Genomic DNA, 23540 nt, shown 5'->3' with positions numbered 1-23540 from the left:
TTTATCTATTGGTGTTGACAGCTTTTGAAGATATTGGGGAAAATGCATAGCTGTCATGTTATTATCCTAATCCGCATGTTTCAAGATCTATTTTTGCCTCAAACCAGTTTGTCTTTTCATATTTCAAATCCTCAATTTGTTGTCTTTATGGACATAGTTTGCTTTAAAAAAAACAACTTTGAAACATAGTTTCAGCAAAGACACAGTCACCTAAAAAATGGTCATGGAAGTGAAAGTAATAAAAAGTGAAGGTGTTCTGAATTAAACTAAGTGCCTGCATCTCTGTCTCTCTCACACACCCCTCATCATTTTATCTTTTATTCTTTTTTTTCTTTAGAATAAACTTGCAGAAGTTCATTTATACAAATCTGTCCAGTTTTCAAATTCTCATTCAAAAATATGCTGTGGAGAGAAAAGACAGGTTCAGCTCCACTTACCATGTATTCCATGCATATGCTGATTTCTCCGTCACTGTAGAAAGCCCCATAGTAACCTACAATGTCTGGGGAGTTGCACTCGTGTAACACTTTCAGTTCTCGGATGATCTGATTCCGTACAGCAGGCTTGATTTCCAAGTGGATTAACTGCATAAAACCAAAACATAAACATGATAAATACTGTATGAATAAATAAACGATAATTATAGAAGAAGACGTACCTGTCACCTTTGAATCTGTTCAATAAATTTGAAAAGAATTACAAATGACTATTTTTACAGGCAAGTGTTCATAAGAAAATGTATGTGTATGTGTGTGTGTGAGGGGAAGGGGGGGGGAGGGAATGGGGTGGGGATGAATACTGAATACCACTGTGACCTTGAACACTGATCCGAATGATCAACCATTTTCAACTTAAAGTATCCACAGGTCAGAGCAAATTGTACACACACACACACACACACACACGCACACGCACACACATACATGAATGTAACTTGCACACATGTGTGGAAGCACACAAGAGCATGCACATACACCCATAAAACTTCCAAACATAAACACTGATTGGTACTACCAAAGACCATATATAGCATTAGTCAGTGAAGATTTTCTTTTCATGGAAAGGCGACTGCAAAATATAACAATGATCTGTGCAAAAACTTTTAGGTCTTGGCTTGTCATTCAGAAATGATACAACTACATACTCAAAAGCTTATTTGGTCATGCTGCCATCATTCCAAATAATGATTTCAATAAAAAGAAGTATGATACATAAGAAAAAAAGATTACAACTTTTTATCTTCTCTCATATATTTGGTATTGATAACAAAACCAAAAAAAAAAGAAGAAAAAAAAGACATCTATGACTATGTTAGAGAAAAAAACAACAACCCAAATCACTGAAGCATTTTTTTAGGTACCACTGAAAGGTAGTATGAATGCAAGAATAGTACTATTGGTGGTGGTGACTGAACAGTGTTGGTGTATTGTGCACTGTGGAAAGGTACCATGTGAATACAAAAATAGTACTCCAGTCACTGATCATTATATCTGTACTGCACTGAACCTAATTCTTGCCACACCCGGCTGGTGGTATTGGCAAATGACGCGACAGTGACTATGACAGTGCTGACTTACTGCCGCTGATCAATGGCTATGTAGCACTCTGTGTGTGTGTGTGTGTGTGTGTGTGTGTGTGTGTGTGTGTGTGTGTGTTTGTGTGTGTGTCTGCCATGCCTTTTTATTCTTATTTTATTTTCATACTGATCAATCAAAATGTGTCTATAGTGGTGGTGGGATTCTTTGTTTTTGTCTGATCCTTGACTGAGATAAAAGGTCACAAGAAGGGAAAAGTGTGTGTGTGTGTGTGTGTGTGTGTGTGTGTGTGTGTGTAAGTCTCTGTGTGTCTATGTTTTTGTGTGTCTGTCTGTGTGTCTATATGTGTGTGTGCCTGCGTGCATGTGTGAGTGCATGCAGATGTGTGCGTACTTGTGTGTCCGTGTGTGTGTGTGTGTGTGTGTATGCATGGAAGTATACCTATACTTAGGTATGTGGGCATACGCATTTGTGTATGCATTTATGCAAGTGTGAATGCACTCATGCATGCACATACACAAACACACAATACACATGCAGGGAAGTGGGCACATGCAAACACACACACACACACACACACACACACACACACACACACATACATACACACACATATTCATATGCATATCTGTGACAGAGAGCTTTATCAACAATCTTAATACAACAAATGCAAAACATGTCTTTAACAACATGAATCCTAAAAATTGACTCAACTCAGCAACTGCTGACAGACAATGAATAAGCAGAGAATAAAAAAAAAATAAATAAATAAAATAATAAAATAAAACAGAAAGATACCCACACAATACAGTTCTGTACTGTTTTATTCATCAGGTTACAACCCCTCAAGATGGGGTATATGAAAACAAAATCACACACTGTTCTAATACATTAAAAAAAAAATCTTTTAAAGACAACCAGCATGCAAAAATTACAAAAGTAAAAAAACAAATGAAATATTGCAGTATTTCTGTGTCATGATGTTAACATTTTCCTGAATCTGAAAGATTTGTACAAAAAATAAAAATAAATAAAGACAGATTCAAAAGATTCTGACATCATGGATTGTGGATAAGAGAGAGAGAGAGAGAGAGAGAGAGAGAGAGAGAGAGAGAGAGAGAGAGAGAGAATGAAGAATTTCAGGTGCAGGAAAGATACTCAGGTATGAGATATATATATATGATGATTGTTGTACGGTGTGTGATGATTTTGTGTGGGTGAATAACAAATATATGAGTCTGAGTGTCTGTTTGGATGTCTGTACAGGGTTATGCATGTAAGTTTTACGTTTTAGTGTTTAAATGTATGTTCTACACAACAGTTCTTATAAAGGACGACACAAATAAGCATCTTTTCCAATGGAAAGGCAGCATATAAATCAAAGCAGTATGAGCAGAAGCATAAGACTCAATGCTCAGCTTGTATCAGTGATTGACATAAGTTTACCGTTGGGCCAACCTCAAAAGTGAAAGGGAATTCATTTACAGCTTAGTTTTTTTGAGGAATATGACTATAAAACTAGGAGGCAAGATTGCACTGACTCTTAGTGCTACAGCCTTGAGAGGCAGCTGGCCTTTGGGGACCATCCATACGCCAACTGTCCTAAAAAGGCTAAAACTCTTGGCTGAGAAAACGGGTATCTAATTCTGGCCAGGACAGGCGGGGCAGCACTTGCTTCTACTGCTGTCCTGATTATCACAGTTGTACACGACTGATTTTCATACAGAAGTGGTGGTAGTAGTAGTAGTAGTAGTATCCCTCATGACGGGCGCCATAGCCGAGTTTTTAAAGCGTTGGACTTTCAATATGAGGGTCCCGGGTTCGAATCTCGGTAACGGCGCCTGGTGGGTAAAGGGTGGAGATTTTTCTGATCTCCCAGGTCAACATATGTGCAGACCTGCTTGTACCTGAACCCCCATCATGTGTATACGCAAGCAGATCAAATATGCACATTAAAGATCCTGTAATCCATGTCAGCATTCTGAGGTTTATGGAAACAAGAACATACCCAGCATGCACACCCCTGAAAATGGAGTATGACTGACTACATGGTTGGGTAAAAACAGTCATACACGTAAAAGCCCACTCGTGTACATACGAGTGAATGTGGGAGTTGCAGCCCACGTACAAAGAAGAAGAAGAAGAAGAAGATACAGTGGTGGTAGTAGTAGTAGTAGTAGGAGTAGAAGTTGCAGTAGTAGTTGTATCCCTCACCTTTTTGGCCATGATGAGGCCGGTGGGTTGTAGTAGTAACAGTAGTAGTAAAAGTATCCCTCACCTTTTTGGCCATGATGAGGCTGGTGGGTTGTTGTAGTAACAGTAGTAGTAAAAGTATCCCTCATCTTTTTGGCTGAGGCCTGTGAGTTGTACTTGTAGTAGTAGTAATAGCATCCCTCACTTTTTTGGCCATAATGAGGCCAGTGGGTTGTAGTTGTAACAGTAGTAGTAAAAGTATCCCTCATCTTTTTGGCAGAGGCCTGTGAGTTGTAGTAGTAGTAGTAGTAGTAATACTAGTATCCCTCACCTTTCTGGCTGAGGCCCGTGAGTTGTAGCTGTAGTAGTAGTAATAGTATCCCTCACCTTTTTGGCCATGATGAGGCCCATGGGTTTTAGTAGTAGTAGTAGAAATAGTAGTAGAAGTGGTAGAAGCAGTATTAGTAGTAATAGTATCTCTCACCTTTTTGGCCATGATGAGGCCCGTGGGTTTGTGCAGCACTTGCGTGACCACCCCGCCGTTACCGGCGCCCAGTTCGCCAAGCTTCTCAAAGTCCTCCTCCAGAAGCTCCCCGACCTGCTGCTTCTGGGAGAGGAACTCCTCCAGGCGCTCCCGCTGCTGCTTGTCAATTTCCAGCTGCTCCAGCTTCACCTGAAGATTCTCCAGGTTGGCTTGCGCTCCTTTCGGGCGACCGGCGCTGTTTCCTCTTGGAGCCCCATTCTGACGACTGGTGCTGTTGCCTGTCTGGGCCCCGTTCTGACGACCGCTAAAAGAATGACAATGTCCATCACATGAGAGCGCACAGTAATATAGGGTTGTTGTTTCTTCTTGTTGTTGTTGTACTTGTTGTTTAATTGTTTTGTCAAAAGGCAACAGCCATCACATGAGAGAACATAGTAATATAGGATTGTTGTTTTTTGTTGTTGTTGTTTAGTTGTGTCGTCAAAAGGCAACGTCTATCACATGAGAGAGCATAGTAACATAGGGTTGTTGTTTTTTGTTGTTGTTGTTTAGTAGAGTCATCAAAAGGCTATGTCCATCACAAGAGAGAGTATAGTAATATATATATAGGGTTGTTGTTTTTTGTTGTTGTTTAGTTGTGTCGTCAAAAGGCAACGTCCATCACATCAGAGAGCATAGAAATATAGGGCTGCTGTTTTTTAATTTGCTTTGTTGTAGTTCTTCCACGGAGGAAAGTGACAGACTGGTTGAGACGCTTATCTGCTAACACAGTGTCCATGAGGGTCTGAGTTTGAATTCTGGTCTTGCCCTTTCTCCCACGTTTGACTGGAAAATCAATCTGAGTGTCCATTCTGTCCAGCACTAGTCATCTGGATGAGACAATAAACTGAGAGGCACTAAAGATTGAACCAACAGCAAAAATTTCATATACATAGGAAATCCACTCTGATAGGTACACAAATAATATGAAATATATAATGTATGCATGCATTCTCAAGGTCTGACTAAACACATTGGGTTATGCTGCTGGTCAGGCATCTACCTAGCATCATGTGGTGTAGTATACATATATGGATTTGTTGGAATGCAGTTGCGCCTCCTTGAGAAACTGAAACTGTAAATGAAAACTGAAACTGCTGAATCCTCCATGTTTTCGAATTTGTTGATTTAGTTGATAGTATTATTAGAATTAATAGTTTTCAATTCTAAGTGCTTCCACTTCAAGATTTAAAAAATAAATAAATAACCTTGTACATGAGTTACTCAGCTGAACTCAACCAACAAGACGAAATTATTATCAACATTAAACAAAGAAAAAAGAAAAACAAAGAAAAATAACAAATAAAACACTGTTAGTGTTATTAATTTCTTCAGGAGTAGATCAAGCACAAAGTTGATTAATGAAACAATTACACATACATAGTGCTTGTGTGCTTGTCTTTGTGCGGATTTGCATGTCCTTCAGTTAAATGTTTTTTTTACGCTTTGTGGCATTTGACAATACTGTCATGCAAATTACAAAAGACAAAGTCTAGCAGTAAAGAAACAAACTAAAATGGAGAAATATTAGAACGAAAATTGAACAAAAATCAAAACAATCAATGTCCCTTAACCCATACCTCCATTCTTGTCTTTTCCTTCATACTTTATGAAAGTTTATCTAGTTATCTGGAATACTTGAATTTGTGTGTGTGAGAATCAATGTGTGTGTGTGTGTGTGTGTGTGTGTGTGTGTGTGTGTGTGTGTGTGTGTACATGTGTGTGTGTATGCATGCATGTGTGTGTGTGTGCATGCATCCATGTGCACATGTGTGTGTGTGCCTGTCTGTCAGTCACTCAGTGCTTGAAAAATGCATACATGTGTGACTGAAAGTGTTTTTCTTTTAAATGGGTGCTCTGGAGAGAGAGAGAGAGAGAGAGAGAGAGAGAGAGAGAGAGAGAGAGAGAGAGAGACAGAGACAGAGAGACAAGAGAGAGACAGAGAGACAGAGAGAGACAGAGACAGAGAGACAGAGACAGAGAGAGACACAGAGAGAGACAGAGAGAGAGAGACAGAGAGAACTCAGAACTCAGGACTCAAAATGTTGTTGTTGTTGGGTTTTTTTGTTGTTGGTTTTTTTTTTATTTAACTCAATTTCAAGGATTATGATTTTGGGCATGGCCCATTCTTCCAATCTGTCCTTGCTAATCTACATCAGCATATATAATTAATGGAAAGGGGAGAAAGAAAAAAGAAAAGAAAAAACAGAGACAAGTCCTGCAGAAGGAATATGATAAAGAACAGAGAGACAGACAGACAGACAGACAGAGAGTATGTGTATGTTTGGAAGTCTGTCTGTCTGTCTGTCTGTGCCATCTGAATGTGTATGTCTGTGAGTATTTTTCTTTATTATGGGTGCTCTAGATCATTATGTTTAACTCATGCTGACACAATCATAACATATAGTCCTATAGACCTCCTTCAGTAAAAAAAAAGGAATCCTGTTTCTGATTCTTCCATCCACTGCTTCTGTTAAGGCAATATGTGAGTACAACCTTGCCTGACAATTCTGCACTTAAAAAGAACCCAAACTGACTGTGACAATAAAGTGAAACCAGATGGACAAGAAATCCTGACAGAAAAATATGAAGAAAAAGATCATGCATGAGATAATATTCACATAATTCAGGGCTCCCTCTCACTTGCTGGTAAACAGTTTGACTTCACCCATATCAAGATTTGAGAGGCTGTTTTACTTTTTACCCCAAAATCAACAAATGTATTCTGTCGCATTGTTACCCAAGCACTGCTTGGGCACCAAAGCATATTTTTTTGCACCTGGTCCCAAGCAGTGTTTAAACATTGAATCAATATTGCAGTGATTCTTCAAACTGGTTTTTGACTCGCTTGTGTAAACAAAGTGAGCCTATGTTTTAATCCGGCGTTCGGTTGTCTGTGTGTGTGTGTGTGTGTGTGTGTGTGTGTGTGCGTGCGTTTGTGTCTGTGTGTCTGTGGTAAACTTTAACATTGACATTTTCTCTGCAAATACTTTGTCAGTTGACAACAAATTAGGCATAAAAATAGGAAAAATTCAGTTCTTTCCAGTCATCTTGTTTAAAACAATATTGCACCTCTGGGATGGGCACAAAAAAATCAAAAATGAAGCCTAATTATATGCAAACTGCATTTTCTGTTATATTTATATTTTTTGTATTCTCTAAACTTGGCACTTTGATCTGATATTCTGACCCAACAACAAGAGCAGTCATTATTATCATTTTTTGTTCAAACAGGAACTTCTTTTGCTAAGCATGGAAGTTTTATTTATTTTGCAAACGTTTTGGTGCAGATAGTAAAAAAGGGAAATTACTCTAATTAATGCTAGGGGACTTAATTTGCTTTAAACTGATCTTTCTCAACATAAACATTACATTTTGAAATTATACTCAATACATAAAAAGCTTGGATTTTTTTTAAAGTGTATCACAAGTGAATCTTGAAGGCCTTGCCTCTCTTGTCTACCTTTCAACTTACTGTAACTTGTAAGCAATTAGAGAAATGACAGACCTGCACGTGCCTATGATAAACTTCCTGGCAACTGACAAAGTTTTAATCAACACAGCTTGAGCATTTTCATTTACTTTTTTTTCTGCAAGTTCTGAAAATTGTGTTTCATAACTTATCAAAAAAATGTTTCCTGGATTTATTTTTATCATCATGACAAACACTGAAACAAAGAATGACTGTTGACTGTTGTAAACACTGAATGGTCAGTCAGTTTGTGATTGATAGCTCAATGTGAACAATTTTCCGTTTACCTTTAAAATCATCTATAATAATTTTCAAATCTCAACTACAAATTACTATTAAGACTTTCCAGGCAGGGATGGCTACTTAAGCTGTTATCCTTGCAGTGCTGAAAGGATTAAAGCCGATCAGTTACACTTAAAGGATCTTTCAGAAAGTTACAACATGTATGTAAAACAAAGAAATTATCATTTGGCAGGTCAGTGAAAGAAATGGTTTCCTTAAGATTGACAGCATCAAGAAGGCAGCAATTCAACTAAGTTTTAAACTTAATGTGAGGTCACTGAAAAGATATTCCTGGCAGTTTCAACATACAAAAATGCTACTTGTATAAATGATTTGATTTTATTTTTTTTTTTTTTTTTTTTTTTAAAAGGGTGGCGTTGTAGTGTTGCAATGTGCAGCCCGAATTTCACACAGAGAAGTCTGCTGTGATAAAAAGAAATACAAAAATATACAAATACAAATGAGCACAGTCTGATAATTGAATCTGTGATTGCCAGATTTATTGTAAAACCTTGAATCTTGTGCACATTTTTCAAACTACTGAATACAATTTTACAAAAGAATCAAAAATGGTCTGCAAAAGTGATCCCATGACAAAGGGAAAAACTTCAAAAAGGCCCGAGATATAGCCACAATTCTTACAGCTGCTGCTACAATTGTCAATTTCATTGCTACAACTGTACTAGTACTATCATACTGCAGAAAACTTTGTTCAGTCCTTTACAAGTGTGCTCACACACACACACACACACACACACACACACAGCATGCACGCACACGCACACACCCACACCCACGTGCACACACACACACACACACACACACACCAAGGAATACCATTCCACCATGCCACCACTACCACCTCCACCGTCACCAAGCACATACGACTGTTTTTTCGTTTTTCTCCTTCAAGTCTACACTGTGCGAATTCTGCCATATTTCATTCAGAATTACATCTGCATGATCATCATAAACCATATCAGGTTACTTTTAAAAAACAATTGTTGCTCCGATTTCTTGTAAGTCATGACAGAAATCGTGCATGTATGTTAAATACTACACGCCCACACAATGCTCATACCTCCATTTCTCTAAAAACGTACACGTACAAATGCACACGTTCAGAAAGACGCGCTCACAAATACGTTATTCTCACTACACTCGCAGAAAACAGCTTTCTCCCATTCTAAACGAGACAAAACTTAACGACGAGAAAAACTGCGTGGTTCAGTGGTTAGTGAGATCAATCTACATCCAACTTGCACTCTTTTCCGTGCACACTCACTCTGATCCATCCTGACCATGATCGGCCACAGAAATAGTCAGGTTCAACTTGTTCTTGGCTGGCATCGTGCGAGCACATTGAATGTTGACCCACTCTTTAGATCACTGGCAAAGAAACAAAAAAATTATGACATCAATCAGACAGTCCTGGTTTCACACACACAATCAAAACAATCGACATTGCGAACACACACAATTTCCCATAATAGTAGGAAGTTGCGAATGTACACAAAACATGAATATTCATTAGAACAACACGCGTGAGGGGTCTCAAAATCAGTGTGTCATGTGACTACCATCGGCGGAAAGGGCGTGGGGGGGGGGGGGGGGTGCAAAAACTGTGGCAGAGCGTCTCCCGCTGAACAATAATACACAGATTACTCAGTTAAAATAAGTATTTTAAATAATTACACGAGTTGTAAGAAAATCAAACGTGAAGATATCGAGTTTGTACTGAAGAATTCTTGTTAGATTGAGGTTGGCCTGGGATATGAAAATGTCAACAACCAGCGTTCCCCGGCGCTTTTTATATAGGTCAAGTACGTTGTTCACAAGTTGTCATTAATTTGTGTTTTCAGTTCAGAAACATGTCCTTCGACAAGTTTGTCATATTAAGGAGGACCGTTAATTTTTCACTGGCGCATGGCAAATCGAGCATATTATTCCCAGACTGTTCACTGGTTGAAGCATCGTGAAATGACCTCTGCCAATGTTGTTCTGGACCGTGTCCGACCCGTCACAAACGACTGGCTCCTTTCCCAGTCCAGTAAAAGATTCTGACACAGCAGCAGCAGCTGAGAAAGATACAAAGGTCAGCGGGCAGATGGATGGCAAACCGATACAGACAGATATCAAATATAGAACACTGAGTCACAGTTAATACAGTTTCTTGTCTGACTTGAGTTTTTGCTCAGTGATAACCGAGCCCATCCCCCACCTCCCATGTGCAGCTTATTGACTCGTGTTCTCCTGATCAGACACAACCGACATTTGATAACATTCACGACAGAACAAAAAGTGATGTGAAGTCTTGGAAGGCCAAGCTCCAGTCAGTCAAGTTGACTGACCGTGACTGATGACAAACTGACGTCCCGGGTGACGGCAAAGCTCGTCTGATTATGGCTCATAATTTGAAGACACAATGCAGCCTTTTCCTTAAGTCATAAATTATACTGATTCAGTTATCACGAACGTTGGAATCCCAGCGATATCGTTTGCTCATGCTGCTAGAAACTTAGTTTTATTATCATTAATTTCTGACCGTACTTAATTTATGTCCTTGGACTAATGTTAAAAATTTGTCGCTGATCCAAGCTGTTTTTGTAGCTCAGTCCGATGACAACAGGTAAATATTTAGTTCAGTCGATTTCCGACCCTTGCCTATGCCTTTGTTATGTCAAAACTTGACGGTTGCAAAGCTCTCAGTCCATTCTAGCGGCTGCGGTCCACAATGTGTTTTTTTCAATGATGACTGACTCGGAAGTACCAGAAGTCTCAGTGCAGCAAAATTAATCCTTCCAGAGAAAAAGTATGATCATGCTCAACCACTTCATTGCATGGCTCCCAGTGCAAGCATGGGTTGCTATCAAAATGATAGATATATGCAGGCTTTAGTTGCAACTCTCAGTTTTTTTCTCAGGGTCATCCCCTGTTTACATCTACTGACGACTTTCTGTCTGTGCACACGCCTTCGGCAGACCGCTGTCCCAAGAATTAGAACACGAATTCAATGTGAAAGAACTTTTATTTACAATACTCCAATAGTGTGAGATTCCTTCTCTGACGGATTTACTGACGCCAGTCATTTATAAACGGGTCTTCCTTTCACACACAAACACACACACACACACACACACACACACACACACACACACACACACACACACACTCTGACACACCGGCACACACACACCGGCACACACACACACACACACACACACACACACACACACACACACACACACACACACACACACTCACTCACTCATTAAAAAACAACAAAAAACAACTGACGAACAAACAAAAACCTTTGGAAAAAAATAGATAGTGACGGACTACCCTCCTTTCCACTCTTTTTCTTCAGTTTGGGGTGTTGCAGTCGAACTAAGGAAGATGGAGAAAAGGTTTAACCAGACATACCAATTTCGTCTGCACCATCTAACACAGAGTACATTTGTATTTTGTGCCTTTGTATTCTTCTGTTTATTTTATTTCATCTATTTTTCTGTCTTTTTTTTTCTTTTTTTTTCTTTTTGCGAGTGTTTGCGTGCAGTGTGTGAGTACGTGAGTGTGTGTGGTGTGTGTAGCGGGAGTGCGGGGGGTGGGGGTGGGTGCATGGTGGGGGAGGGGCTAAGAGCAGTGAATGTAAGTGAACTGAAAGCCGTTAATTCAAAACCTAAGCTTTTGCAGTGGGATCAAAGAAAAAAAAATTGATATTCTAGCTCTCCGCACGGGCCTCCGAATGTCGTAAAAAGTAGAAATTCTATTTTCAGTCAGCTCTCTCTCTCTCTCTCTCTCTCTCTCTCTCTCTCTCTCTCTCTCTCTCTGTCTATCTATCTATCTATCTATCTATCTATCTATCTATCTATCTATCTATCTCTTTCTCCCTATCTCTCTATCTCCGAGTCTCTGTCTCTCTGTGTGTCAGTTGAAAACGAACATAATTTTATCTATGATTGTCCTTGTATACCGACCTTAGGAAGAACTTTCGAGGAAAAGATATACAATGTTCGCCAGTTTTCACAAACAGATGGCAGGAACGAAAATATCAGCCTTGATGTTGTTTCGAAGTTTGTTTTAATTCTATGCTATAAAAAGAAGACCGCGTCAAGTTTCCTTTAAGACCAAAGAACCTAATTTTGTTTTTGTATTCACCAAACCGAGGTCTAATGGTGTTATTTCTGAGGTAATATGAAACAAGTTCAATAAAATCCCTGTCTGGGAGTCCAGTCAAACGACCTGAAATGGACTGACAACATTACAAACATTTGCAAAAGAGCCAACTGCTCATTCAGCTTTCTCACGTAATCCGAGGCCGATTTGCCTCAGTTCCAGAAAGCCCGCCGCCATGGCATCAGTATATCTCACTTGTCCGTTCCATGCCGGCTGGATTACCGAGCAGCAGTATGGGACCCCCACCTGAAAAAGGAAATCGAAAGGCTCAGCTGAGAGAGTCCAACGCCAGGCCGCCAGTCAATACTAGGAATTACAGATGGAAGGATCCAAGCTGCGTGACGCAAACCGGTGCTACAAAAAAACAAACAAACAAACAAAAACATGTAGAGAATCGTCGCAAAATCATACGGCTTACTACAATGTTCAGGATTGCTGATCACAATCAAATACCAGCCTTACCACGGGGAAAGTTCTTGACACCTGCGAGCGAGACCAGCAGAAGATCCAAGCCTACATCAGGTTTAAGTTCAAAGTTTCGTAAAAGAATGCAAGAATATGAGCTACCAACAAAGAAGTTACATACTTAAATCTACATTCACTGAAAGGTAGAAGAGTAAGAGGAGATTTGATTGAAACTTATAAGATATTAAATAACATAAATGATGTAAATGCAAGACATATCTTTAGAATGTCTGACTATGATAGTACACTGAGGAACTCAGTAAAGAAAATTTGTTTAGAACACTGGAACACCAACATTAGAAAAAAATTCATTGGCTAACCGAATTGCACAAACATGGAATGCACTACCAATCGAAGTTAAACTTGCACAAAATACTAACACGTTCAAAAATCTCCTTGACAACAACACCATCTTAAAAGATAAATTGTTTAACTGCTGATGATGAATAAAACCAAGTTTCTTGCAGAAGTGTACCTCTGTACACCGCCCAACAACAACAAACAAAAGATGAAAATAAATGAATAAAAGAAAATGGAAGAAGTGAAGATGAAGATTCGATGGGGACTTAAAAAGGCCGAGAGGTCTAGGCAGATGACTGTCAGTCCCTATACTACTATCATGGCTACTACTAAGGAGCCCCGGATGGGTAAGAGTTTCTTCTCACGCTGGGTTCGAATCTGCTATTAGGACTTCTTTTCTTCATGTTTTACATTTATTTGCTTATTTATCATCATTGTTGTCTTATTTATTTATTTATTATTATTTGTCCGAACGCAGTGACGCCTCCTTGAGCTACTGAAACTGAAACTACTACTACTACATCATAATATAAAGGCCTTGACATAGACAATTGTGGAAAGACTGAAGAACTTTCAATAACAGCAAGGGATTCGTCATTCCATTCTGTATGACAGACCAGCTAACTTGAACTGAAGAACCCATTCTTTGTAAAAAACAATAGCAGAATGGAATCAGCTGGAGGAACTGAGGAGTTGGGAGTGCAGGGACGACCGCGCAGCATTCACCATTGGCGGCCATCAACAGATCCCCAACAGCTACTGTTTTCCATCATTAAGAGTAGTTGGGGTTTTTTGTTTTGTTTTTGGTTTGTTTGTTTGTTTGTTTTCAGTGTTTTTGCATGCGCTCTCCCAAGTTCCGTTGCGACGATAGCCATATTGGCCCCTGCGACGTATACATCAGTCCTGATATCGATCCTGATACTGAAGAGTATAAGGGACTCAACCCTGATTCTTGATCGAAGTGATACTGGTTATCTGCTCATGCTTTGAATTACTTAATATTGTGAAAGTGAATTTGATGTCATCTAATTGGTGAATTCCGTCTATTTGTTTTCTTTTTGTAGAACTCTTTTGCCTAATTGCTTATAAACTTTCTCCCAAACTCCCGAATATGTATATGTGGCATGGCCGAAATGCATTAAACATTCATTCATTCACTTTCTCTCCGGCGACGGACTTATCTGATCTCAGTGTTACAGTATGTGCATCAGTTACGGTGCATATCCCCTTTCTCCAGTGTGTGTGTGTGTGTGTGTGTGTGTGTGTGTGTGTGTGTGTGTGTGTGTGTGTGTGTGCTTAAGTTCAGTCTCAGTCTCCGCCCGGTGAACTTTTTAAGCTTGCTACTGATTTTACTCAGTATTTTCTGTTTCAGTTATGTCCCTTATATCTGTCTTGAACTGTTTTATTATTTTTTTTATTACCACTGATCAGTACTGATTTCAATGTATATACTCAGTAGATGCCCACTATTCACTCACTCACTCTCTCACTCTCTCTCTCTCTCTCTCTCACACACACACACACACACACACACACACTCTCTCTCTCTCTCTCTCTCTCTCCATATATATATATATCTTTATCTATTTATTTTTTAAAAATCAAGATCCCATATATGTAGCCTTTTACAGCAATGTCACTGTGATGTTTCAAGCGTTCGGCACCGAGGAAGTAATGGTGCCGGGGGCTCACTTATATACAGTCAATCCTCCGCCGCTTTGACCTTCCCAGAATCAGAAGTCATAGGTACCCATCAAAGCAGACTATTGCCTGTTTATTTGATGGCCTCGCTATGCTTGGAAAGAACACACAAACATACAAATAAAATGAAACCCCCCTTTAAAAAACAAAACAAAAACAAACAAGTTTTTTTTTTAATTTCAAAGTAATCACAAAAACGTTAAAGTTGATATTTAATTTAAAATAATTGCATCTTCTACCGAATATAAGACTTCCTCTCTGACAACATGTGCGCCCCTCCTTTTCTCCTGTTATTTATCTATTTATGTTTTGACCCTCATTTCATGTATTTATTTAGTAATTTCGTTAGTATTTGGTTGTTTTATTAGTCTGCTCAGACATTGATTTTATCCCCACAATGCATCACTCTACCAAGTGAACTTCCTTTTCCGGTAAGAGAGGAGAGGAGTGAGAGTGCATGGTATGTGTGACTTGATATAAAACTATCCAAAAAAGTGTATAAAAGCTTGATTTTTGTGCTTCTTAGTCATATATGTTCATGTTCGAATGAAAATTATAGTGACACTAATGATTTTGGTATATATTTTGCCGAAATTTCCCTTAAACCAGAAAGATGTGAGAGCTGTTCTGTACCGTGTGTATGCCGTGTGGCGGCCACATGCACATGATCACTACTGAGGTTGAAAAAAACGGCAGAGTCTGGATGCTCTTCTTCTTTCTTCGTTTTTACTAGTCCTATATCATTCCTTCTTGTCTGGTGCTCAGTGGATATGCTTTATACTTATACAGGCCACTTATTTTTTGATGGTCAGAAGTTAATGGAGGAAACGAACATCGCAGTAAGACAAGACTGACGTATACTAACGGTATACGTGTTACTGTTTGTTGCAAGAAATAATTTACAGTAATATTTTGTGATCTTGTTTAAAAGCTGGTAATTTAAACTCACATAGTAGTTGTCGGTTGTGGGTACCTAAGGTGGATTATTGTAATGTGAAAGAAGAAATCCACATTGAATCACCTGTGAATGCCCATTAATTCATTTGTTCTGCAGCAAATCAGATTGTGTATACTATACACCACATAGCACTGGTCAGATTCTCGTTATTCTTTTTTGCTACTCACATTATCTGCTGAATCTGATTTTCTAATGGTGGACAGTTGTAACAAAGTACCTGGTACTGCCTCACACTGTCAATCGCTGAATGCAGTTCATAACACATGTAATTAGTATGAATATGTATTAATTATTACGAGTTGGGTAAATAGTAAGTCAGTATAGTATTGCTACTCTTTTTATTTTATTGTGATTTTCATTTCATTATGTTATGATTATGTTTTACAATACAAGTACAGGATCAGTCTGTTGAACAAAGATAATCTTCATTTATCAGTTTTCTAGAAGAAAAGTGTGAGATGTTAATATTTGTTACTTGTGTCTGTTTTGCAGATAACCAACCATGGTTCGCTACGCTAGAGAGCCAGATAATGCTTCAAAATGTAAGTTATTTAATTTTGTTGCAGAAAACACATTATTAATGAAAAACTTATGCCATGGGCATACACACGCACTTTCTACAGACACATGCATTTGAGTTAGCAATATCACACAGTGCTTCACATATATATGTGTTTGCACATGTACATCCTCACACATGCGTATGTTCAGAAGCACTGTTATTGAACTAAATTGACTGATTCATTTTGATGGATGTACCTTTCAAGGAGTGGTATTTGGAAATGAATTAGTCCACAAATGATTCCATGCTTGGAACTGGAGTTCACCTTTTTGATATGTGCCATCAGATGATCTGTGGAAAGTGAACGATAATTCTATTAGAGGGCTGACTGCAGTAATCTGCTTTACCAGACATATTTGAAAAACAATTTGATAGGTAATGGTATTTCAGAAGAAGTTGACATTGTACATTTGTAGAACAAGTTGTAAGCAGAAGACTGCTGTTGAAACTGACAATATTTTCTGTGTGTCTGGACAGTGAGGTAGAACCTGTACAGTGCTTTTAGTACAGTATGTCTGATGTAACTTTTAAAAGACAATGAAACTGAGATTTTGTTGACATCGATGATGAAGTGTTTCTGAAAACAAAACAAAAAACCCCCCCTCTGATTAATGACCGTCTTGTTATATATTTGTGTGCAGCTGCTAAGGCACGGGGTTCTTACCTGCGTGTTCATTTCAAGGTATGTTACTGTGGATATTTTGATGGATTTTGATGTAGTTTGCTTTGTGCTGTAGTTATCAGTACCAGATTTGACTCAGTAATTGACATGTCATATTTTGAGAAAGTAGGACACTTGCTCAGATCGTTACAAACCAAAAAATTTTGAGTCTCTCAAAACCAGTTTTCCATTTTAGTTGCCCTTCTTTATCCAAGCAAATTGTTAAGTAATATAACTTGATATATTCCTCTGGTTTATAAGTCATTTAAACATTTAGTCTTGTATTGTTTGATAATTAAGATGGGCTCACCCATGTGAAAAGTGCTTAAATATGCAATAGTCATGGAAAAGTATCTTTCACCAACCAATTTCTGTTTTATCTTTTATTTATTGTCAAGCTATTTACTGTGAAAACAACAGAGTGGGTTGATGTCAGTGCCATGTCACGATGTGTAATCTGACTGTTGTAATAAATGGAAACATTCATGGCTGATTCTGTTGTAATAACTGGAAATATTCAAGGCTTACTTTATTGTAATAAACCAGAAACATTCATAAAACTGGAAACATTCAGTGCTGACTGTTGTAATAAACCAGAAACATTCATAGCTGGCTGTTGAAATAAACCCAGAATCATTGATGGTATGCATGAAATGTGCAGAACACCCGGGAGACTGCCCAGGCCATCAAGAACATGCATCTGAAGCGGGCTGTGCGCTACCTGAAGAATGTGATGGCCAAGAAAGAGATTGTTCCCTTCCGTCGCTTCAGTGGCTGTGCTGGACGCAAGGCACAGGTGTGTTGATGCAGTTTGTGGTTTGGAGGAAGAATGGTTGAGTGCTATTGAGGTTGTCTTGTTTGTTTTTTTGGTTAAGGAAGTGTGTCTTGAATTTAACACATGTTTTTGTGACATTAGAGCTGTTTGGTTGTTGTTGCTTTTTAACCTGGGATTTTATCTGTGGAGTTTCCTTTTCTGTAACTATGCCTTCAAAAAGAAAAAAAAAAGAAAAAAGATTTTATCATCAAAGTGATATTTAATTAAAAAAAAAAAAGATTGAAGTCATGATACTTGTATATGAAGTGAGTGGAGCATCTGATGCATGATGTACTGATGGTTTCAAGCGGTGATGGTTTGTGCACGGTGTGTGCTGCAGTCCAAGCAGTTCAAGTGCACCCAGGGGCGCTGGCCCAAGAAGAGTGCTGAGTTCCTTCTGCAGCTGCTGAAGAATGCTGAAAGCAATGCTGAGTTCAAGGTCAGTGGTAGTTTGGTATCAGAAAAGAGCACTTGGAAAAAAAAAAAAAGTTATTTATGTTTAGTATATCAAGGAGATTGTTCCAGAAAATAAGTTGACAGTCCCTTATGATCTGAAAACTTTTCTTATGAAAACAAACATTAAAAAAACCTGTTTCTGTTTAAAACAGAACCGTCTTGTTTTTTAGGCTTAGATTTCATGCTTTCCCCTCAACTATACAAAGAGTTTTTATTCTTTTTATATCCTATTTGTGCTGTAGATGCATCAGAAAATCTGCAAATTGAACTTTTTGAACAATTTACGTCTTGAGTTTCAAGAAGTATGATGAGTTGGTGTGTGTGTTTTCAATGTTTCTGCTATATATTTTTTTTTTTACTGAAAGCTTTGCAAGAATATAGAACTGTTTACAGTGGAAAGTGGTGTAACATTTTGAGGGGTAGCTTTGCAAGAATATAGAACTGTTTACAGTGGAAAGTGGTGTAACATTTTGAGGGGTACCTGCCAGTGATTTCACTTGATGGTTTTGTGGGCAGGGTCTGGATACTGACCACCTGGTGATTGAGTCCATTCAGGTCAACGCTGCTCCCAAGATGAGGAGAAGGACCTACAGAGCTCACGGCAGAATCAACCGTATGTCTCTTTTTGTTTTCTCTTCCTCTGTGTTTGTATTCTTTAAGAGTACCATGTCCTTTGTTTTTGTTTGAATCTGTTTGCATGTATTGTGTTGTGTATGGGTTTGTGCACAGGCTTGGCACACTGTCTTTCATACGTGTTTAATTTTTTTTTTTATTGTTTAAAGAATATTCATATGAGGATTACTCTTGGTTTAGTATGGCTCACTTTTCATCGCCTTTCTATTTATTTACTTTTTTACACTTTTCCTGTGGACAAAACGCACACACACACACACACACACACACAAGATGTCCAAAGACTTATAAAAATGATTCAGACAAGTAAAATAGTATGTAAAATAGTGTCAAAGGCAAATTTTAGATTTATGTACATAAATACTGTCAAATTTTTTGTGCATTTTTTCTCTCCTTTCTTTTGTCTCACAGGTTCCGTGAGCTTGATATTTACATTATTTTCAGACCTACTATGGCCATGAGTAGTCTGATAGCCAAAAATGATATTGATGAATACATGATAGCAGGTTTTGCACAGTCATGGAAGCCTGGAAAAATCTTTGAAGAATGAGAGAAGTATTTCCAGGCCTGGAAAAGTCATGGGAAAAGATGTTTTGCCTTGTAATGGCTGTATGGTCAGGAATTTTTTTGTTTTTTGCTTTTTTGTAAAATCTGTTTACAGAACCAGAAGAAAAAAATAACCAAAAACCAAAAAACAACTACAAAAATTGATGAAAATTGAACATTGATATTAGTATATCCACCCATCTCTTTTGTCAGTGGTGTAACATAAATTTTTTTAATTCCTTTTGGCTTAATGTTTGGTATAAAAAAATTTTTTATAGTTTGGAAAACGTCTGGAAAAAAATGTATTTTGTTTGGTTACATGTGTGGCAACCCTCTGTGTGTGTGCTTGGCAACAAGCAATAATAATTATCAGATAGGTAAGCACATCGCTATGTGTGTGTGTTTCAGCCTACATGTCGAGCCCCTCTCACATTGAGGTGATCCTGGCAGAGAAGGAGCAGGCGGTACTGAGGCCCACCGCCGGTGAGGACGAGCCCGTGAAGAAGAAGGTTTCGCAAAAGAAGCTGAAGAGACAGAAGATGATGCAGCGAGACTAGACACTCATTTTGCAGTCATTAAGAATAAATGTCTGAAAGGTCTCACACTGTCTTCGTGTTGTGGTGGTGTAGAAGAGGGAAGAGAATGATGGAATGATACTGTATTATTTTGTTATTTGTAAAACAGATTTTCTATCAGATTGAATGCATGAACATACACATACTCTTATGATAGTTGTAGCCAACTTAGACTGTGAGGACAGCAAAGGAGGCAACTGCTGCCCTATTATCTGAGCTGGACTCAGTGATGTGACTTGCCTAAGGTACATCCGTTCTCTCTGGGATGGTTTCCTAAAGTCAACTGGCCCCCAAGGCCGCAGAACTGAGCAAGTGTAATCTTGCCTCTTAGAGTGTCAGAGTCCTTCAATGAATGTGATGGCCTAATATTCTGTAGAAAAATCCACTTCGGTAGGAAAAACAAATAAAACTGCACGCAGGAAAAAATACAAAAAATGGGTGGTGCTGTAGTGTTGCGACGCAATCTTTCTGGAGAGAGCAGCCTCAATTTCACAGAGAGAAATCTGTTGTGATAAAAAAAGATAAAAGATATACAAAAAAGACAAATCTGTAGATGGTTTCCCATTGCAGTGTATAATCTATTATTGTACAGCTGTTACTTTGCTGTTGGTTCGATTCTTTAACTTCCGTCAATCACTAACAGTTGAGCGTTAAGACAAGAAATTTGAAAAAAAAAAAAAAAAAAAAATGGGGGGGAGGGGAGCTGAATAGACTTCCCATTAATTTTTTATGGCACGTTCAGTGGAGCAGATTTTTGATGGAAAGCTGATAAACCTGCAGTTGTAAATCAGAAATTTTGTGAATTGATGGTCCATATATAATAGCAAAGATTTTTTTTTATGAAAAAAGAAGTGGTGGTGGTGTTGCATGCCATATTTGATAAATGATTACCGAACTTTTTGTCAGTGTGGAGCAAAAAGGGGTGACAAAAGCTATGATATTAGCGTACATGCTACTTAACTACAAGCACCTTCATGATAGCAACAAGTGAGCAGGAGTGGATGGATATGTACACAGCAGACAAGTGGACAAAGAAAAAGATCAATGACAGGAGAGCAGATGTGCCAGCATTCCTCAAAGTCTCTTCTTGAACTGATGATATTTGCCGTTCTGTTCTTCAGTAGATCTGATTCTCAGAAGAACAATGAAAGCTGAGCTGTCTGAACACTTTCCAGGTGCATCTGCAGATATAGAATTTAGCTTATATATTAACTAAAAGTAAGAGCCAGATCCATCAATTTATCTGTAAATATTTTTTTTTATGCCAAATAAAACAATTTATTATTTAAAGTTTTCATAGTGCTCTTCCTCAAGGTCTGCTGCAACCTGTCCAGAACTTGTGGACAGCATCACAATCACACAACATGGAAGCAACTGACTGCTCATCTTGCTTGCAAAAATTACAAATCGAAGTTGAAAAACCTTTTGACAACGAGAAAAAAATATGTTTTGAGTTGAAGTTGTCAAATAACTTTTTCAACTTTGTAACTGCAGCTGGGGTAGTTTTGTATACAATGACTAAACCTTCTGTGTTCCATAATGATTATGGAGCATTAATAATGAAGTAATTTCCCAGATGTGTGGATTCGTGCAATCATCTGACTAGTTGCACATGATCATTGTGACACATTTAGCTTACAGCACATATACCATGCTGGCTTCCAGAAGCACATTTTCAATAAAACTGGCATACAGAAGCACATATACAGCTGGCTTGCTGAAGCACATGCTCAAGAAAAATGGGATCTCCCAGACAAGTTCCAAGTACAAGAGGGCATTCTGCTGCAACACAGTAAGGGAGAATATTCATTTGAAGGCTGTTTCATACGATTTATTTCCCTTCTATCAATTATGCCCAATTAGGAAGTTGGTGTCTTAGTGTGCTTGTGACTGTCTGCCTTGTGGCTGGCCGTCTTTGAATGTTTGTATTTGTGTGTGTTTGTCTCTCTGACATTCTGTCTGTCTGTCTCGCTCTCTCTCTCTCACACACACACACACAAAGTATAAAGATGTGAGTGAAAATGAAATTGCGCACACACAACACGCTGCTCGCGCACAAGCAACCCCCCCTCACCCCCCACAAACATGCACAAAGTCTGTCACGCGCACAGGGAAATGCACGCATGTATACATTAATAAAACCTTTCTATGTTCTATTAATGATGAATTAGTTCCATGGAGGCTTCGGTGTGTGTGCGTGTGTGTATTTGAGGGAGAGAGTGGAAATAAATGAGCGATATTTATCCGAAGTCATGTAGGGGAGGCTATTGTGAAACGACTCCTTTACAGTAGACATGGTAACTACCCTTATTTGGTCCCCTTTCGGGGAGCAGTGTGAAATCCATATTCCGCCATTTTCCTTTTCTGTGGATATGTTTTTAGTTCATTTTACATCATTGTGGGGTTGTACATGAAAGTGATCAGTTGGGCTCTTGGATCACCACAGAATTTTCCTCGAGCCTTTCCAAAACAGAACTCCAAAACACACTCTCACTCGCACACACACGAACACTGTCATGCACGATGGAAACTTAAAAAAGAAAGGGAAAAGTTTTAAAATCTCATTACTTTTTCATCATTTGCTTCTGTTGATAGCATTGAGATGGCCTTAGTGGTCTGTGAGGCTCTAAGCGCCATAGTTTGATTTGATTTGACTTTGCTTCTTTAATGTCATTTTTTCTATGTTATATTCTTCCATCTGTGTGTTGCTTTTGTTTTTAATTCATAATGAAAAAATCATTTCACCGACCTACCTCTCTATCACACTGTCTGTCCTTCTCCCCGCTCACATTCAGTCTTCTCTCTCTCTCTCTCTCTCTGTGTGTGTGTGTGTGTGTGTGTGTGTGTGTGTGTGTGTGTGTGTGTGTGTGTGTGTGTGTGGCATTAAGGTTATCCAGCTCCATTCTTGATAACGGTGAAGCAAGAGCAATCTTTGTGGCAGCAGCACTGTAATGTTAGAATTGATGATATAATAATAAACTATCACAAAATCTTTAGGAACTGAAAAATCATAATGAATACGAGTCTTTGGGAGTGTAGGGGGTGGGGGAATTTACAATGAATATGGAGACCTGTAGTCAAACTCTATGTATGACAGTCAGTCGTGTTCGACTATGACCATCAAAACAGCAGAGGAGGTAACTGCTGTCCCGACTATCTGGGCTAGAATTTGATTACAGTGGAGAGTGTCTTGCCCAAGTCACACCCCAAGTTTCTCGGGCAAGAGGGTTTCAGGACAGTCGGCATTGGGGATGGTTCTAGCCCCCAAGGCTGCAGCACGAAGAGCCAGTGCGATTTTGCCTCCTACTTTGAGAGTCATAGTCCTTCGACTAAGCTGTAAATGATTTCCCATTGCAATAGTGAAACCATAGATAATAGAGCTCTCAGTTTGCTGTTGGCCCAACTGTAACATGTCAATCTGTGATATAAGCTGAGTGCTGGGCCATACACCTTCTATAAATAGTGGAGTGATGGCCTAGAGGTAACGCGTCCGCCTAGGAAGCGAGAGAATCTGAGCGCGCTGGTTCGAATCACGGCTCAGCCGCCGATATTGCCCCTCCCCTCCAACCCCCTCCCTCGCCCCCCTCCACTAGACCTTGAGCGGTGGTCTAGACGCTAGTCATTCTGATGAGACAATAAACCGAGGTCCCGTGTGCAGCATGCACTTAGCGCACGTAATAGAACTCAC

At 38.9% G+C, this 23540-nt stretch overlaps 2 protein-coding genes across 4 annotated transcripts in view; one reads left to right on the top strand and one right to left on the bottom strand.

Moving 5' to 3' along the window:
* The window catches only part of LOC143297254 (dual specificity mitogen-activated protein kinase kinase 1-like), a 33684-nt gene extending 24199 nt beyond the window's left edge, over positions 1-9485 (bottom strand). For all 3 annotated transcript variants that reach the window (XR_013057233.1, XR_013057232.1, XM_076609495.1), the window contains exons 1-3: positions 9291-9485; positions 4213-4516; positions 438-584 (exon numbers count right to left, since the gene is read on the bottom strand). Coding sequence is in view for 1 of the 3 variants with exons in the window: in XM_076609495.1 (XP_076465610.1) it covers positions 438-584; positions 4213-4516; positions 9291-9355 (516 nt within the window). In the remaining 2 variants the exon portion in view is untranslated. The remainder of the gene's footprint in view (positions 1-437; positions 585-4212; positions 4517-9290) is intronic.
* A 5577-nt stretch (positions 9486-15062) lies between these two features.
* On the top strand, positions 15063-19876 carry LOC143297351 (large ribosomal subunit protein uL22-like). The gene is made up of 7 exons (XM_076609656.1): positions 15063-15107; positions 16098-16147; positions 16809-16849; positions 17490-17624; positions 17983-18081; positions 18615-18711; positions 19686-19876. The coding sequence occupies exons 2-7, from the start codon at positions 16108-16110 to the stop codon at positions 19832-19834; spliced, it is 561 nt and encodes a 186-aa protein (XP_076465771.1). The 5' UTR covers positions 15063-15107; positions 16098-16107; the 3' UTR covers positions 19835-19876.
* The last annotated feature ends 3664 nt before the right edge of the window (positions 19877-23540 follow it).

This window comes from Babylonia areolata, chromosome 22, assembly GCF_041734735.1.
Source record: "Babylonia areolata isolate BAREFJ2019XMU chromosome 22, ASM4173473v1, whole genome shotgun sequence".
NCBI classification, from domain to species: Eukaryota; Metazoa; Mollusca; class Gastropoda; order Neogastropoda; family Buccinidae; genus Babylonia; species Babylonia areolata.
Note: the sequence above shows the minus strand (reverse complement) of the source record. Positions and strands in the feature narration are given on the sequence as shown.

Bases quoted from the DNA above. Each gene is read 5' to 3' on its own strand.
- LOC143297351 (XM_076609656.1), top strand. From the start codon at position 16,108: ATGGTTCGCTACGCTAGAGAGCCAGATAATGCTTCAAAAT. The intron at 16,148-16,808 runs GTAAGTTATTTA...ATTTGTGTGCAG, and splicing joins GCCAGATAATGCTTCAAAAT to CTGCTAAGGCACGGGGTTCT. The intron at 18,082-18,614 runs GTCAGTGGTAGT...TTTTGTGGGCAG, and splicing joins AAAGCAATGCTGAGTTCAAG to GGTCTGGATACTGACCACCT.